Raw genomic sequence first — 19,677 nt, 5'->3', positions numbered from 1 at the left:
GCGTATTGAGAACGTTTCCCCAATCGATACTCGATAATACATCTGTAATATTTAAGTGGTCGGCTTTCTTAAAATCGTATGACACGGGACCAGTACGTTCGATGAAGTCGTGTACATGACTGTATTCGATGCTGATAAGTAGTGGAGGGTGATGAGCAGCATTTTTGACCAGTGCGCAAGGTGCTGGCAAGATGAGCGGTGCATTGTCCTGTCTGCTTACAAAGCATAGGTCCAAAGTGCGACCGTTTTCATTCACAATGCCGTTTATTTGGCTAAGAGTGGCTGAGCTGTAGTTATCCAAAAGCATGCAGGATCGAATGTTCTGGATCAGGGTAAAGGAAACCGCTGTGGGACTGCTTCCAAGAGACACCAGTCAGGTTGAAATCGCCCAGGACAAGCACTTCGTCAGTCGGAGTGGCCGTTTCTAAGACGGCGAAGACTGATTGGCAGTGAGTATCGATGAGTTGTATGTCATGAACCAGATCAGGAGGGATATACAACGAGCACAGGAACAGTCTTCGGTCACCCATCTCGATTGATACCCAGACGTGTTCGAGACTCCTTCAAGAATCGCTTTCAACTGGTTTTGCTTTGATTCCGGAACGCACGGCAATCAAGACACCGCCACCAGTAGACTTCATGCTGTTGTGTTGATTCCGATCGCAACGATATACTTCGTAATCGTGACCAAACATTTGGCTGAAAAGTGTTCTGGAGTCGAGCCATGTCTCTGTTATTACTATAACGTCGTATCAGGAACTGGAAATAGCGAGGCGGTGGTCGTCGATGCTGGTGTTCAGACCACCTACGTTTTGATAGTAGATGGTAATGTCTGTTGCTTTCTCATCGCGATGCTGTTGTACACTGGAATTTGAGACACTCTTAGGCGAAGCAATAGTTGGTCGCTGATCATACTTGCCAAACATTGAAGGTCGGAAGGCCCCGTCTCCCGACTCAAACGCAGGGCCGGGACGACTGCTGGTCGCTGGCAGGAGTGGCTCGACTGCGATGAGTGGAATATTATGACAAGTGAAGACATTCCACTAAAAAGCTCAAAATAATTTTCTTAACAACCGTAGGCAGTCAATCATGCTCATTAGAGTTATACATATTTTGATATTTTCGCTCCCTTAAGCCCCAAACGCAATACAACGGAACGGCGACGGAAACGGAAAATTTGACAGTTAGCCCGTTAGCGTTTCCGTTATATTGCGTTTGGGGCTTTATGCTTAAATTTGAATCACTCTAACTGCCCCTATTCGCATAAGCGTCCCATGTCAGTTTTATTCAACTTGAGAATATGCCGTTGAATTTTTCAAACTCGTTTTACATGGAGAAATTGAAAAATATTAATAAATCGATAAAACCAGCAATCTTTCTGAAAATTTGGCATAATATTCGTTATCTGTATTCATTGTTATGGAACTATTAAATGGACCATAATTATATTTATTTTATGTGCAAAAGTGTATTAAAGTCTGGGATGTGACTGTTATGCGAATAAATAGCAAGATGGGACAACACAAGTGGGTTTTGATTTTCAAATTTCTAGAACAAAGCCTATTATTTTATTAGTTTTTCTTAAAGTTTAAATCATTTTAAGCTTATATCTGGCAGAAAATCAAAATCGTCAAAAATCGACATGGGACTCTTATGCGAATCGCGGCATCTAAGCTCATGCACAAACCAGTGCTTAGAAACCTCGCAGTTTAATAACTGTGGAAGTGGTGGAAGTGCTTAATGAACACTAAGCTGCGAAGTGGCTCTGTCCCAGTGTGGGGATATGCCAATAAGAAGAAGAAGACTTCGGGCGATCGTTCTGGGATATGGTGCATTCTGGGTTATGGTTTTCTTGGGAACGGTTTTCTGGGAAATAGTATAGAACCGTGTTTGATGAATGTTCGTGTTTCAAAAAAGTCAATCTTCGACCGCTTTGCTCAAACCCTTAACGAAGTCCGATTGAGTTGAAATTTTGCACGCGGACTTTTTTTTTGAGGAGATGAAACTTTTGAGTACTACCCGTTGTTGAAATTCGATGGTAAATTTTTTCCTATACATTCCATTGGCACCCTAAATACACACATAAGTGACGCTTACTTCGGTTATGCAATCAAGAGCAATATTAAAGGCGTTCGGATGTAATTCATGTAAAAAACATATGCTTTTAAATGTTTGACACTTGTACATATAAAAATCTTGAATAGTAAGATATGTCCAGTAAACTAATGGAATAAAATACGAAGCATTATCTTAGTTAACCAGAAGTAAAATCAACGATAAAAGTTAACGTGAAGAAATGCATACATCTATACATGTTTGTTGAGTTGAGGAATACTTCTAGCCGTCTCGCATCTGATCACGTACAAAAACGTGAGAATCTTCTATGAATTTACCATTGTGAACGATGAAGACACTCATGAGGTCGTTGTACTTCAAGTTTGGAAGGAGCTTAATAGTGGGGGGAAAGAAAGAAGACCAAGTTTATTTATCGACTGTTACGGAAATCAGTAGTTTCCTTACCTTGGGCGTCACGAAGAAGTATTGCGACTGACCGGGGCGACAGGTTTCATCGACCAACATCTCAAACACCTTGCGCTCGTTGCGCGGATCCATGCCCTGGTTGATTTCGTCCACGCATCGAAACGGCACATGCGTGATGTGCTGCAACGACAGAGTGTAGGTGGCGATGGCTACAGCGCGTTCCCCACCCGATTGCACGTGCCGATCGAGAGCCTGAAGCTTTTCCGTGTTGCGATACTTGACACGAATCTGAATACCGTACTCGTCATAGTCACGCTACGCAGAAACAGAAACAAGAGCAATGGCAGATGTGCAATTAGGATGCAATTAAGAAACATTTCATTTAGGTTTTGATTATTTGACTAGCATAAAATAAGATAAAAGAACATTCATAAAAAATACTATGCGTGAGTAGGTTTCATTAATATGTAAGTGTGGAGGATAATTATTTCAGGATTATGGTAATTTTTCCTAAAATTTTGCTTAAAATACGCATAGCTAGAGGCAATGTTTTTATATATGATTTGAAATTACATAAAAGTAAACTCACCTCTCCTTTCTTGATTATTTCCACCTCTCCTGCAAAGCCCATGCTGCTCATGAATCGCGAAAAATTTCCGTTGATGATATCCACTACCCGACTGATCTCCGGATACCATTGATCATGGAGCTGTTGCAGCTCGGCCTCCAAAGCTTCCGTATTTTTGGTGGAGTCACCAATGGATGCTCTCAATGTTTCAATCTGTCGACAGCGGTTCTCATAATCCTCCAAGATGTTTCCGTTATCCCGTGACATACATTCGATTCGAGCCTGGATTTCGTCCATGTGGTTGGCCAAATCTTCCAGTGCCGATGGCAGTTTCCTAAATTCTTTCAAGTAAGGAAAATCCTCATTCTGTGGAGTCTTGTTATTCGTAAGGTCCTTAGCAAAGTGTAGTTTCCTCTTCACTTTGTCTTTCACTTCTTCATAGCGCCTTAAAACGGAATCGTGATTTCGCTTTGCGGAATCGAATGCATCCTCTGCCGAGCGGATTTCGCCTTCCAGATCAGCATTTCTACTCAAAAAAATCGTCAATTTCTGTTTGTAGGCTTCGTACTTAACTGTGGCAGCCACATATAAATCCATCTCATCCACCTTCTTCCCCTGAAGTTTGAGCATATCTGCAATAGTTTTCCCACAGAAATCTCTGAATTTGTTTTTTTCCGCATCGACATTAACTAGTCGTTTGGCCAGATCGCTGCACTTTTGTTCCTGACGTTTTGTTTTGTGTTTAAAATTCTGGTATCGTGTGAACTTTTCATCTACTTGTCTGCGCTCGGCATTCAATTCCGAGCATTGCTCCTGCACTCTGCTGATATCCGCTTCAATCTGAGTACGATGATTTCGAATTTTGTCACACTCTCTCACCAGTCGGTCGAGAGCGTACTTTCGTTCCTGCAACGCCTCTGGATCAACATTTTTGTTCAATAGATTCATCGAGTGAAACTCATCACACCGGGAGCTTTTTTCGCCTGTGTAACGCGACTTACTGATGTGGAACCGATGCGATGGAGTGAAAAACAAACGGATTTCATCCGGCATTTGGGAGGCATACTTGGTGGATTCGTCAGAGCCAACCGGGACGTTTTGCAAATTAAAAGATTTGCAAAGGTAGTTCAAAATCGGAAAAGGTGCTTCAACCATGTCTATCAGGTAGGAGTAAAAACCATAACGTCTGTAAAGAAAAGCAATGTAGGTATTTAAGAATGAACACATGAAGTTCAAGTTTCTACAAATCCATAAATTTTTAAAAGCAGATTTAGCAAAATTAAAAACATAAAAATTCAATACTTACTGTAAACTTTGTATTGGCAGTCGTGACTGATAGTTTAGTTGATCCGATGGCTCCGAAAACACCACGTTCACTCCTTCAAGTTTCATCTCTTGGCGTACCTTGCGCAGGAAAAGCGCCATATCGTCCCGGTCCTCGCAAGTGAATGCTATCAAGTCCCGCCTGGCGATAGTATTTTCCAAATATTTGGCATTTTCGCTGTTTGGAACATTCAGTTCTAATAGCATCGGCTCGTAAATCTTTTTGCGGAATAGATGTTGATTTTCTCGCAGCCACAGTGTTGCATTGTAGGCACTCTCAAACCTCGACTGCAACAGACGCATCTTGACTTGTTCGATGTTTTCCAGTGCTTCAATTCTCCGCTGAATGCTTACCATCTCTGGTTTCAGCTCTGTTTCGATTTTCTGGTTCAACTCATTCCGCCTACTTACCAGAAGGTCACACTCTCGTTTGACCTTATCTATCTTGACCGTTAGTTGTTTCTTCTTCTGTTCCTGGACGGGCTCTGAACCCAGTTCGTTCATGGCGTTTTTGCAATCTTGCACCAGAATCGATAGTGTCTCTCTGGCTTGGACCAGTTGGTTTTCGCGATCTGCTGCCTGAGAAATGGTATCATGTAGTTCGCGCTTGTGCGTTGATATTGAATCTTCCAGCTGTTCGGTCCTGGTTTCCATCTGCCGCAGTTGGTTCGAATGTTTTTGGATCTCCGACGCTTCCACTTTGATCTTTTCGTTGAGCTCCCCTTTGGTTTTGTTCAGTTTGGCAGCTTTAGATTTGAGTGGATCCAGACGTTTCTGTTTCTCGTTCATGCTCCTATAAACGTTAGAAGAATAAAACAAATTATAATTTTCAAATGGCTGAGATCTGAGATGGTTGTTAACCTGACAGCTGTGAAGTGTGGGACTGGTTCGAATATTTCATTTCATTTCATTTTCATTTTGCAGCGTTTGGTGGGGCAATGAGAGCGCAAGTCAATCCAAAGCCGATAATAGAGAGGGTAATGGCAGAAGAGTCCTTGCAGACCACTTGAACGCCATGGGGTAGGATAAGGATGGGGTGAAGTGAGGTTCGGATTTGGAATCGACTCGACACTAATGCAAAATGTAATTGAATGCAAACTAGTCAATGATCAAAGGATAAAATGATAATTTCAAGATTTCTAGTACAACGTTTTTCTAGTTACCGTGGAGGCACCATATTTGACGCAGTTAAGAAAATTTTGAAAAGAATAATTATTGAAAAAGTAATTGCAAAATGGATTCGCCTAATATTCAACATAACAAGCTTTCTACTATTATAGAATGTGTACAAATAATGAAACTTCGAAATATAAGTTTATTTCTTAGTTTTTTAGTCTGTTTTTATGTGGTACTTGAGGTGCCCAACTTGACGCACTAATTTTACCATGTTCCTAATTTGACGCAAAGTTGTTCCTAATTTGACGCACTTTGAAATTGTGTTAAACTCAATCAAATAAACGCCTTATTTTTTGTTTATATAATGACAGTGCAAAATAACTTTGCACGTTATAAAACAACAAGTTAATTCATTTTACAAAGCAGCATTTCATTTATTTTTGTTCAGTTGTTCTGCAAGTTATATGCTACGTGGCACATAAGAGTTTTGTTAGTTTCATGTACCCAATGCATCAATCAAAATGCTTCTCAATTAGGTGTAAGAGTAATGTTAAAACATATATTCACGGGAGAACTAACTTTGACATTTCATTGCATAACCAGCCTATCATGGTCTGTTGCATTTGTAATAAAAACCACTTTCTTTGGTAAACTGCAATTTTGAATCTATAAACTGAGACGGATACAAGGAACGCAACCATTTTTAGAACAACGTTGAAGCTACCAATATGCAAATGCTACTTGACCAGCAAATATATCTCAAAAATATGAGCTGTCCGTCTATATACATTTTTTCAATAAACTATTAACGTAAACTGAAGCTTATATAAGAAAGGCAGGCATATTTTTGTTTGATTTCCTATTCAGGGTTGCCTGACTAGTGGCTTGCATAGCAATAGAGTAATTATTTAAAAATGCGTTAATTTTTTGGCATGTTAGAATTTTGTACAGAGAAAGTAAATTGAATTGTATGATACTAATTTATTATATAATATTATTTTCTCGCGAGAGTGCTGAGTAAAGTTAGGAGTACACCGGCACCAATGGATATGCTTAAAACGCTCATAAATTTTTGTGTTGTCGTGCAAAACCTGGTAGGGCATTTGAAGGCAGCAAACGCACCTGACGCATCCTTCTTTACTGCACGATTTGGTCGATAAACTTCCTGCAAATATCCGATTGGACTGGGCGCTTTACAAGCAGCGAAAGTTTGTAGCAGATTTGGAATCGTTTAGCAACTACCGTGCTGTGCCCTTATTCCGTTCACCTAAGACAATGCGCTATGTCTAAAAGCTCTAAAAAACAGCCGTTTAGTATTTTGAAGCTGCAATTTCACTACATAGTATCATTTGCTATATCCAATTGAAAATAAAATATGTTGGGTAGGCTGACCATACGTACCGTATTTAACGGGACAGTCCCGTTTTTTAGACCTTTTTGTGCTGTCCCGTCGTAATCTAAAAAATCCTCAATTTGTCCCGTTTTTTCATTGATTCTGCCAAAGAGCTCCAAAATATTATTCAAACAAAATCAATATTTTAGGCCGGGATCTAAAATCAAATACCTACAAAGAAAGTGTTTTTTGTGTCTTTATTAGAGAGTTTAACAGCCCTCGGCTGGATCATCTCTCAACAAAGAAAGTGTACGAAACCCACACAAAAAAGTGATGTTATGTTATTAGTTTTGTTTTTAGAAGAATACTAGGATAAAGGATGTATTTTGGACCACCCTTACGGGAGCTTTTATTTTGGACCACCAAGAGGAATTTGCACTCAGTGGTCCAAAATATGAGCCGTCGAACTGGTGGTCCAAAATACCTCCCTTACCCTATCTATGCCGTTTAGTATTTTCCATTGATCGACTTTTCTTAAGATTTTTCATAGTTGATGCCAACATGTGCTTCTCCGGGCAATTTTTTTCATGCAGTTTCATTTCAATTATTTTTTTCTGCTTATTCCGGGGGCATTAAAATTTGGCCAACCATCAGTGGAAGTAACTTGATAGGCAAATATTTTCTGAAAATCAGGCATCTCAACGTCAATAAAATAAAGCGCAGGGAGAGTGATTCACAGTCGGCGAAAAAGCGTGCGCGTGTGAAAAAAGTTCCGAAAAAGAAGTTTTATCAAGTGCTTTGTGTGGGATACCCCCTTCTATACCAAGACGGACCTCGGTGGCAACCCGGACCGTAGAGTAGCTGGATTTTGAAGTGTCAGGAGACCGGCCAGCAATTTTTGGTGAAGCGGAGCAGAATCTTCGTCGCATCGCATCATCGTCGGAAGAAGGCATCACCACGCGGCAATTGTGACCGGAAGAAGAAGAAGCACGGAAAGACAAATTGGAAAGAATAGAAAGGATTAGAGATTTAAAAGAACAGAAAATAAAAAATAGTTTTAGCGTATAGTATAGTTATAAGTTATAAGCAGGGTGGATAACGGTAGCACCAATGAAAAACACCGAGGCAGGAAAATTGATTAGGATGAAAAGAATAGTAGATAGCAGGAAGAACGCACATGGACGAGTAACCAGACTCCAGTCTAGGCAAGAAGATGCGAATCGTAATCCAAACACTGGTGGAATCGAAGATAGCAACAGGGATCCGCAGAATACACAACAAACCGCAACAACCGAAACAGTTATCCTGGAACTGATCGACACCGACAAGAATGGACCGAACCATCCATGCCAGATGGGAAAGCTTCTTAGAGGAAAAGGATTCAGCGCCTTTACAGACATCGTCAAAATAGGGAAGTTCAGGTTTAAAATCGTCACAAACGAAATCTCTCGGCTGCGGAAACTAAAACTAGAAACCGACAACCTCAGGATATACGAACCCAAGAACAAGAACCAAACCATAGTGTTCGTGAAAGGAGTACCGGAAAGTTTCGACGACGAATAGATGGCGGATAACACAGAAACGGATCTAAAGCTCCAGAGAATTCGACGAATGGGAAGAAATAACGTTACAACACATCCAACATTAAGGCTATGGTAGAAGGCGGCCAAGTTCCAGATAAGGTTAGGATCTACGGTTGTTACTTCAGGGCAGAGCTTTATATTTTTCCAGTTCGACAGTGCAAAAACTGTTGGAGATACGGTCACGGGGCAAAACATTGTACCTCGAGGACCCGCTGTACATCTTGCGGTGGATGTCACGTTGTTTCAGTCTGCAGTAGATACGCCAAATGCCCAAACTACAAAAAAGGTCAAAAAGCGGATGACCCAGGATGCCCAGAAAGACAGCGGCACAAAAGCATTCGAATAATTATGAGAGAGAAGCAAATCCCCTTCAAACAAGCGGAGGCCTACTATCCCAGACTGAAGAACCGATTCAGCATTCTAAGAGAAGAAGAAGCAGGAGATGCAGATCCATTACCAAGGCTGCGGACCGAATATCAGCCATTCTCCAAGAAGGAGAACATGCAGTACTGCAAGTAATCTAGAGGCAATGGAAGAAGCGACGACTATCAATGAACGGAGAAACCAGCCCACACTCTACGACACAGGAGAAGACCAATGCCCAGAAAACCCTCTAAGAGCCACTGAGAAAGAACGTCTTATTTCTTGGCTCCGACAGGCGCTGCTTGCAGAAACCAGATCCAAGAGATGGCTGAGAGCACTGAAAGATCTTCATCTGAAAATCACAAAAAGGATTCAAACAATATCCACAGGACTAGACAGCGACCAACTTCTGATTGAAATCGGACAGGACATCCAACAAATCATCGAAGAAAATGACCATCCAAGAGGAGCTACAAGATGCAACAGCAACCAGCACAGTGGAGTGTAAAAAACTGATGATTCTACAGCACAATATCCAGAGTCTCCGACCTGTCGAAACAAGAGAAGAACTCAACCACTTCTTAACGGAGAATTCTGTGAAAGTAGCCTTGCTGCAGGAAATATGGCTTAAAAAAGATGAAGGTTTCAAACTCGCCCGTTACCGATTCGAATCAACTAGAAGAAACCATGCTATGGAGGAGTTGGCATTCTTGTACACCAATCAATTGATTACGAAAACCTGGCTTTCGACAATCTTCTGCCCTTAGAGGTTGTCGGAATCAAGATACTAAAAGGATTCGACCCGATCACCCTCATCTCCGTTTATGTTCCACCGGGATATGATTTGTGCAAAGAGGCAATATCCAAAATAAAAGACTTCTTCGGAAGGATAGAAGACATGGAAGGCGAGATATTAGTAGGAGGGGACTTTAATGGACATCACCGTTCGTGGGACCCCCTGTCCTCAAACTGCCATAAAGGAAACGCAATCAATGCTGCAATAGAGACGTCGAAGTTCATCCTACTCAACGATGGCTCCTCTACATGCATGTCGACGCGGGATAACAATAGCACGGCAATAGATCTCACCATAGCCACAACAGGACTAGCTACTAAGTCTAAATGGAGCGTGATCCCCCAAGAATTTGGTAGTAATCACCTATCAATCATGATAGAAATAGGAAGTCAAATCCCGATAGCTAAAGGAACAAGAACCCGAGTAAACAACAAGAAAGCAGCAGAAGCCATAAACAAATTGAAACCGCAGTACATCTACAACCCCTTAGAAAGGCAGAACATATTCGAGGAAGCCATATCAGGAGTGTTGTAGTTAAGGATAAGAAAGCGAACTATCTGAAAAGGTGATGGTCTAAAGAAATTGACGAAGCTTAACTAGAAAAAGAATCTTGCTGAGGGACTAATAACAGATCAAAAACTGATAAACAAATCAGATCAATTTGCAAAAAGGAAGTGCAGTTCTGAAACAACTTATTAGAAAAGCCAAAAGGACATACTGTGCGCAGCTATCGGATGCAATAGACGAAACAACCCCTGCCAAACAGTTGTGGAACATCGTTAAAGGTCTCGATACGGCACTCACCCAACCGGTCCAAAGAAAACCGGAAACAACCATTTAGAACGCGGGGATCTTCATGGCACACTACTACGAAAACAAATTCAAGCGAGTTCCCAAACCAACATCTGCAACAACACCGGAGCTAAACGGAAACGAGATGGCCCTATCGACGGAGGAGATACTGGCTGCTCTGCGGAAGAGGAAAAAACACTCGGCAAACGGAGAGGATTCCTTGTCGTACGATATCCTAAAACATCTCAGACTCGACATGAGGGTTAAAATCGGAGAAATGCTGAACGAAGTTTTCGTCACCGAAGTGATTCCCGAAGGATGGCGACTAACGCTAGTAAAACCGATTCCCAAAAACAAGGGGAATCCTCTTGACCCTGGATCATATCGTCCTATAGCTCCTATGAGCGTCTGCCTAAAGCTAATCAACTCGGTGGTCAACAGAAGACTAATCGAAATTGCAGAAATAAAAGGACTGGAAATAGAAGGACCCCCTTTTTCCTTTGGGTTTCGGAAGAACCGCTCAAAGCTGCGTAAACTACGTAATAAATAAAGTAAAGGATATCCAACAAGACGGTGGATTCCCAATTGTCATCTTCCTCGACGTGACTCAAGCTTTCGATTCGGTAAACCTCCAAAAGCTATTGGATACACTAACAAGCTTGAAGATTCCCAACAAAATTTTATCATGGCTACACTGCCGTCATACGCATATTTGTCCCATGTTTGCTGGGATTCCCTATATACATGGGACAGTTATGCGTATAACGGTAGTACATTCCTACCCTAAACGTCGTCTTATGGTGCTTAGGACAGCGGAAAGTGACGTAATCAGAGAAATCAGCGAAGGACTGCCCAAGGATGCCCATTGTCCTCGAACCTGTTCAACCTCTACACCACCAGCCTCCATAACATTGCGAGCTAGTCCAGTTCGTCGATGATTTCGGAATAGCCATCGCTGGAAAAAATCTAGAAGAGGCAACAGAGAAAGCCAATCACTATCTCTCACTACTCCTCACCAAACTGAACTCACTAGAACTAAAAATCAACGGCTGTAGTAACATTCACGAAAAAAGATACAAACAACATCCGAATCAAAATAGGACTAGAGAGAGTTGAGGTTCAAAACACGCATCGATATCTGGGATACATCGTGGACAGAACGCTCACTCACAGGAAACACATAGAAGAAGTGAGAACAAGTGCAGCAGGGAAACTAAAAATCATCAAACTCCTATACAAAAAATCCAACAATGCCAATCCAACAACACTCATCAAAATCGGAAATGCCATCATCCGCAGCAGACTGGAGTACGGAGCCCAGATTTACGGAAATGCATCGCAAACCAACCTGAAAAAACTTCAAACGGTACAAAACAGCTATCTGCGGAGTGCTATGCGATACCTCAAGTCAACTCCAATCCACGTTATGCTGTCCGAAAGTGGGCAACTGCCGTTAGACGCCAGACGAGAATGGATGGCACTGAAGGAAATACTCAAAAGTACTTTCCACAGCAATCAACTACAACCATTTGTGAACAAAGCCGTTCAGACTGGTACGGCGGTGACTGGTGCGACGAACCGGAAGATCTTTGCCACCTCCTTTACTACTGCCCAAAGCACAATGCTGAACGTGCGGAATACACAGTACTGGAATACTGCAAACCCCTAATCAACATTCTCTCCGAGAACATCGAACAAGACCTACGGGAAATTGTATCATTTCTAAAAGCAATTAAACTACACATCTGAACACCACCCTCAAAAACAACGACGGAAACCACGATAACCGAAATGGCAAGATGGACCATGATTGGTCCCAGCCGTCTGTCAACAGACATCACAAAGAAAAAAAAAGCGCAGGGACAGACATTCTAATTTTTAAATTAGGCTAATTTTCAATTATTCTTTTTGAATTTTCCAAAGTAGGTAATTCACTTTTTTTCAAATTTGGTTTATCGCATATTTTTACATGAAATGATTAATTTGATTCGAAGTCGAACTTTAAGGGTAGTTTATACATCAGGGGCTTGTTTCAAATTTCACTTTCGAGAGTTATGGGATTCCGTTATGAAAAATTAGAAGTTCGGCCCGATTTAAAAAATAATCAAGCGGAAATCGTAATTTTAATCGAAAATTTACGACACGAGCTGTAAACCAGACTATAAATTGCCCAGGATTTTTTTTTTACTTTTGCGACGAAATTGTATGAGTCCTGTTTTTTTTTGGGAGCACATGGGCACAAAATCAATGAACAAGATTCCCGAGGTGTGAAACTACTTATAGCGTCAGTTAAATCAATTTCGACCAAAAAGCACTGCGAATTGATTAGATTTCACGTTGCGCCAACCGTATTCATGGGAATAATTAAAAAAAAAAATCTCACTTATATTCATGACAGAGATTAGGCACGGAAAATCAATAATCCCATCCTATTGCTCTTTTTGCATTTGCAGGGCTGGTAGCGATCAATGCTGCTCAAAATAGTGACTTTAGTGACCAACACTGGCGAAAAAAGGGACCAAATAGTGACTTTCATCTGCAGAAAAAGTGACCAAATAGTGACTTTTAATTTCATTTGCAGTGACAGAAATGGACTTTTATTTGTTAAGTTGAAGTTAATAAGGCTGAAACAAATAATTTTCAAAAATTATTTCTCGCCCTAATATCTTTTGGTCGAAAATTTCAATTTGAACGGGCAATAAATTTAAAAAAAAATGAATTGCCGCCAATAAATTCTTCAACAAATCCAATGAGAAGGAAATTGACAAGTTAAATCTGATAAGTTTGTTTTATTTGATTCTTTTTAACATTTTTATAAATTTTCCGCCCCCTTCACCACTGGAAAAGCACAACTTTGACGGCAAGTCATACAGAATAATGTGCAATAATGTTTATTATGGATTCGAACTTATTCGGAAAATCTTCGCTTGTGTATAAAAATAGCACTTTTTATGACAGAAATTTATATAATTCATTTTTAGACATAGAAATTCTACTCAAATAGTTTATAAATCTGAAACCCAAGAATTATTTCAAAACCTAAAGAATTTTTTCAGGATTTTAAAAAGCCTAAACAAGAAGATCGATCTACCAACCAATAAATTAACGTATTTATCTGATCAGATGTCGAGAGACCATTGGCAATTCATTTTTTCATTTTGCTCCTCACGAAAACATTACGGAAATTTTACACACCGTAGCTCGACGAAAACCCGCGCAGCCGTTTGCCCATTAAAATAAGTACTGATATCCCGGCAAAAATGATGCGATTTTATACAACTTTGACAGAAATCTCTCCAAGTCCATTGCATTATCAATCAGAGTTGCAAATTTCTCCATTTTGATTCAAAAATAGATATTTTTATTTTATTTTTCAAAATATACAGGTGATTATTATAAAAAAAAAGCTGAGAAGCAAGCCCTCGCTCACTTATGATTTCCACGAAACAACAGGGAATGTATCTAAAATTGAAAAGATTAATCTGAATATTCAACAGTTTAAAAACTGTTAAACTACACACTTTATCAATTAATAAAGTGAATAGTTTAACAGTTTTTAAAAGAAGTTTTTAATACTCAGCGGAGTCAGCCATTGGCTTTGTGAATATATTTAGATGCTCATCCCATCCTGCTTTCATTACTGTATACCCAATCATAAACTGTGACACAAAACCTCTTCAATTAATCGCTGTTGAAAATCTAATGACAACACCGAGATTCGCAGCGCAGGAGTCACGAAGAAGTTCCAAACAGCGTTAGGGCAAAAAGTACTATAGTGGTCATTTTTCCTGAATTCGTTATTTCATGTCCGTTATGAATAAAGCATCTTTCGACCCATAAAGCCCATCATTTTTTTCAATATTTTTTTCTCATTTCACGACGATGCTCACGGGACATAGTCAAAAGTTTCAAAATAGTTAAAAATAGTGACTTTTTCCGAGAAAAAGTGACTTTTTAGTGACTGACCCGAAAAAAGTGACCAAGTCACTAAAAAGTGACCCGCTACCAGGCGTGCATTTGTCTTTTGATTTTTTTTCTTAAAACTATTCTTTCTTAGATTTCCAATGCACAAAACCGGCCTTACACCTCGGAAAATTTTTCCGCCGGATTTTGATCCCCGTGCATTTTAAATGGGGCCGGGATTTTGATTTTCCGGGAATTTGGTCCGCGGATTTTTTCCCCATGTATTTTTACATATGCAATGTTTTCGGAATTTGGGCACGGAAAATCAAAATCCCGGCCCCATTCAAATAACACGGGGACCAAAATCCGGCGGAAAATTTTCCCGAGGTGTAAGGTAGCCTTTAGGCAGGGTACTTTGACAATTGTGAGTTATTTTCAATTGGAAAAGTTTTTAATATTGGTCAATAGTTAAATCCCTAATGCATGTCTAAGAGTAAATTAAAATAAAATTTCAAAATTCTCATTTTTTTTATATTGAGAGTTGCGTAATTTTCTTTTCCTTCGTGGTTTTGTCCGTGGTTTGTTAGAAGGTTATGATGGTGTTTTCACTCTGAAATATTCATAATTCTAAAATTTCGAAATAAAATTTCCACAGCTCTTGAATTTTATCACAAGGTTTTTTGACATGTCCCGTTTTGCAAGCGCGTTTGTCCCGTTTTTTCACCGAAATGATCTGGTCAGCCTAATGTTGGGATGCATTCATAGACTTAGGTTCGCATAGTGAGAACAAACTTGAGCAATTCTGTGGTCCTAATTCCAATCATCTGAAATGGCATTGTTCCTAATTCCGTTCATTCGTGTTCCTAATTCCAATCACCCGAAAAACATTTGATTTCTTGGAGATGCTAATACCAGGCATCATTTTTCTCACAAATCCATCTTTTCATTTATTATAATATTGCAAATTAAAAGCTTAAAATGTAATTTCCTTCCAAATTTAAAATACAATGAATGATATTTCCTTGGTATAGCCAAATTGACTGTTTTTTCGTTTGTTTCACTTACCATTCGAGATATATTCAACATGAACATTGCATTGCAGTTGCATTAGGTACCACAGAAAAGGATATATACGATTCCTTATCGGAGTTTTACACCTTATCTTCAACGTAATTTTGACTAGAGCCTGGATACTAGGCCTTTAATTCTAACCTGAACCTTCCAAAGCAATGTTTCTGTTTGGAATATTCTTTAAAGTTCCGGTTGTTTAAAGTACCGGATAACCCTACTTCTATGAAGTATTAACGGATTTTGGTAAAACATAACCTTATTTGCAGCTCAGAGAAGGCAGTTTTTTTAAAATAGAAATTCGCCAAGAAATTTCCGGATAAAGCTTTTAAACCAGAAAGCCGCAATTATGGATTGTGCTGTTTAAATTTGTCCGTATTCTCCGAAACCCTTTCTTAACATTGTCCAGCATTCAGGGGCATTCTCGAGTCCCTTCGAAACCCGCAGAGGGTTACGGCAAGGTGATGGTCTTTCGTGTTTGCTATTCAACATCGCTTTGGAAGGGGTAATACGAAGAGCAGGGATTAACACGAGTGGTACAATTTTCAATAAGTCCGTCCAGCTATTTGGTTTCGCCGACGACATAGATATTATGGCACGTAACTTTGAGAAGATGGAGGAAGCCTACATCAGACTGAAGAGGGAAGCTAAGCGGATCGGACTAGTCATCAACACGTCGAAGACGAAGTACATGATAGGAAGAGGTTCAAGAGAAGACAATGTAAGCCACCCACCGCGAGTTTGCATCGGTGGTGACGAAATCGAGGTGGTAGAAGAATTTGTGTACTTGGGCTCACTGGTGACTGCCGAAAATGACACCAGCAGAGAAATTCGGAGACGCATAGTGGCTGGAAATCGTACGTACTTTGGACTCCGCAAGACGCTCCGATCGAATAGAGTTCACCGCCGTACCAAACTGACAATCTACAAAACGCTAATTAGACCGGTAGTCCTCTACGGACACGAGACCTGGACGATGCTCGTGGAGGACCAACGCGCACTTGGAGTTTTCGAAAGGAAAGTGCTGCGTACCATCTATGGTGTGGTGCAGATGGCGGACGGTACGTGGAGGAGGCGAATGAACCACGAATTGCATCAGCTGTTGGGAGAACCATCCATCGTTCACACCGCGAAAATCGGACGACTGCGATGGGCCGGGCACGTAGCCAGAATGTCGGACAGTAACCCGGTGAAAATGGTTCTCGACAACGATCCGACGGGCACAAGAAGGCGAGGTGTGCAGCGGGCAAGGTGGATCGATCAGGTGGAAGATGACTTGCGGACCCTCCGTAGACTGCGTGGTTGGCGACGTGTAGCCATGGACCGAGCCGAATGGAGAAGACTCTTATATACCGCACAGGCCACTTCGGCCTTAGTCTGAATAATAATAATAATAATAATTTTTTGAGGAACCAAAATCATTCTACTACGTGATGCAGTAACAAATGTTACCAAATGGGCACTACATATTTTTCTATGAACGTTTCAACTTTGTCAGATCTTAAGTGCGCGAAATTAGGGTACTTCGAGGTACTAAACTAATCATTATCATTAGCAGAGTTAGGACAAGTAAAATTCTCAAATTTGATGCACGAACCCACCGGATTCATGCCTCAGAGAATCGATTCGCCGATTTACAACAGTGTACGAGTAGTGCACTTCATGACGCAGGGCTGTTTCAATGATGCGCATTACTCACTGCCACATCAGCTAAAAAAATTGACTTTAATTTAAGAGAAGCTGACTTTTGGCAACAAATCACAAAACAATACGAATGTTTTAAATTATTTTAAGTACATATTTGAGACAAAAAAGGCCAACAGAGCGGAGCGGAGCAAGCGCGCGTTCGTTCCAGTCCACTTTGTTGCTCTGCCACGTTTTCATTTCACCGATTGGCGAAAACTGAAACAATCATCGACTTTGTTTACAATATGCACAACATGAATATTTTCTTGTCCCTAAAACAACAAAGCTACGAGAACCTAAATTTTTGTTCGAATCCGAGCGTTTTCTTATCATTTAAAGTCCTTTACATAAACAATCAACAAAATGACAAATAAAATAGTAAAACTTACGTTTTTGCCAACTGCAAATCGTCCTTTATAGAAGTGAACTTCAGATAGACATCTTCATACTCCAACCACGCCTTCCGTGCATTGCATATTTCCACTTCTTTTTCGAACTGCTTTCTAACCTTCATGTTCTCGATCTGAACGCGTAATTCCTCATTTTTGGCCTCGGCTTCCTTCAGTTTGGTCAAACTGTCCGCACTCGATTTGGCCACCGTCTTCTGGTTTCTCCGCTTCTCCATCAGCTGGTCCATCAGTTCTATCATCTCCGGCCGGCAAACCGAAGCCTGAGTGTTCAGCAACAACTCCCGGGAGTTCATCTTGGTGAAATCCTGTACGCGATCTTGCGGCAGAAACTGGCACAGGTTGTCGATCTGAATGTTTAGATTTTTGATCCGATTGAGAAACTCCTTGTGCGACACCTTGGTGCCGTCGATTTCAAACCGATCCATTCCGCTGCGGTTGAACGTTCGGTTGAACATGACGACGTCCCGCTTTGCATTTTTATAGAGCGCGACCTCTATCTTGGCCACGTCTTTGCCATTCTTGATGTAGTCTTCTATCTGTAAGATACCAAAAACGTATTATAGCACCAGTGGCGTAGCCAGAAAATTGGTCTGGGGGGGGGGGGGGGGTTTCTAAACATTTTCTTTTCGAAAAAAAAATTTCATCCAAAAATTTTGTCTCTGGGGGGGGTTTTATACCCAAAACCACCCCCGTGGCTACGCCACTGTATAGCACAATTGAAGTTACAATTTGTCCATTTCGGAACATGTGCTGTGCATGTGCACAGCCAAGATATTAAAAAAAACTGATAATATAAATACGGACAAGAATTAATCTGCCGATGCGCATAACGGAGAAGAACCAGCCCAGGGTTAACAAAACCCTTGAGAAGGCATAAAAAAATCCTGTGAAACAAATATTCGAGAATTTGACGGAGTATATAAAACAAACAGGGAAACTAATTTCTTGAAAGGCGATTTATAACAAACCTGGTATATAGGTAATCAGGAACAACTTTAAATTTGAACGCACATGATTTCATATAACAAACATTGGAAAGCACATTCCTTGTGAAATCCACGGTATGGATCCGACAGAATAAGCATTTCACTATCAGACAAGGGAATGAGGGTTAGAAAAAAAGGAATCGATAAAATAACCATTGTTCATAAAATAACGTACGCCCCAATTGCAAAGTAGTCCCGTAATATGTTTGTGAGCTAAAAAATGAGCCAACTTACACTTCCGGAACGAGACAACAGTTTGCAGTTGCCTCCCATTCCCAAAACTATGGCAGCGACGATTGTAGACTTGCCGGTTCCATTGGGACCGATAATGATGTTGAGGTGTTCATCCGGATAAAAAATTGTAACATCGTAAGTGCTAAAAAAAATGAACATTCGATAAAACTGTTTGGACTCTCATTGAAGAAAAACTTACACAAAATCCTTGACTGCGACAGATTTGATCTTCCCTTTTATGAAGTCTTCCATTGATCTGTTTGTAGGCGATGAGAAACAGCTTAAAATTTGTATTCAGCCGCTTATGTGCGTGGATGTTAAATTCGGACATATAATTGGCTTGCAACCAGTAGATATCACTAAACACATAGATAGCAACCGCGTTTGTCGAGATAACACTTAACAGAACAGTATCAATAAAGTGAATTATAAATTAATAAAACGGAATTTATTTCCTCCAACAATGCAAATAACAAACAGAAATTCGTGGAAAACTAGATTGTTTACAGACGAGCCGATAACAACAAGTACTTTCTTGTTTTATTTATCGCTTGGAAAAGACAAACGCGCGAATCGCACCAACGATCAAGCTCTCGAAAGACGCGAAAATGCGATGATTATGGGATGAAGCATCCTTTAATTACGTAATCTAAAAGAGCCATTCAAATGCGCGCTGTGTTCTGTGCAACATTGTTATTTTGTATGGAAGCTTATATGTGAGTATGCGCTAAGTTGCTGCGATATGGAAAACATGCATAAAAGTGTGACGTAACTTATAGATCCTCCATGCTATGAATTTGCGATACATCGTTTCGTTGTGGATCGAATAATCAGATGGCAGCATGCAGCAATATAATCGTGCACTGGGCTCTTGCGGTGAGTAGCGTAAACAACAACACATAGAAAATTTTAAAACTGTACTTTAGGGTGTGCACAACAAAAACAGGACCGGAAAAAAATAGTTAAATAGTATGTAGAATGTATTTGTAATAAAAAATCTAGAGTTCGTGCTTTTAGTTTAGATGAGACAAAGCG

General features: G+C 40.4%; 1 protein-coding gene across 1 annotated transcript; it reads right to left on the bottom strand.

Annotated features, from left to right (window-relative positions):
• Nucleotides 1-2,162: 2,162 nt before the first annotated feature.
• LOC134226683 (structural maintenance of chromosomes protein 5) lies at nucleotides 2,163-19,246 on the bottom strand. The gene is made up of 7 exons (XM_062707625.1): nucleotides 18,842-19,246; nucleotides 18,643-18,784; nucleotides 17,402-17,958; nucleotides 4,356-5,165; nucleotides 3,071-4,235; nucleotides 2,521-2,796; nucleotides 2,163-2,448 (listed from the first exon to the last, which is right to left on the bottom strand). The coding sequence occupies exons 1-7, from the start codon at nucleotides 18,892-18,894 to the stop codon at nucleotides 2,338-2,340; spliced, it is 3,114 nt and encodes a 1,037-aa protein (XP_062563609.1). The 5' UTR covers nucleotides 18,895-19,246; the 3' UTR covers nucleotides 2,163-2,337.
• Nucleotides 19,247-19,677: the final 431 nt, after the last annotated feature.

The sequence above is a fragment of the Armigeres subalbatus genome, chromosome 3 (assembly GCF_024139115.2).
Source record: "Armigeres subalbatus isolate Guangzhou_Male chromosome 3, GZ_Asu_2, whole genome shotgun sequence".
Taxonomy (NCBI): domain Eukaryota; kingdom Metazoa; phylum Arthropoda; class Insecta; order Diptera; family Culicidae; genus Armigeres; species Armigeres subalbatus.
This window is presented reverse-complemented; position numbering and strand designations above follow the sequence as displayed.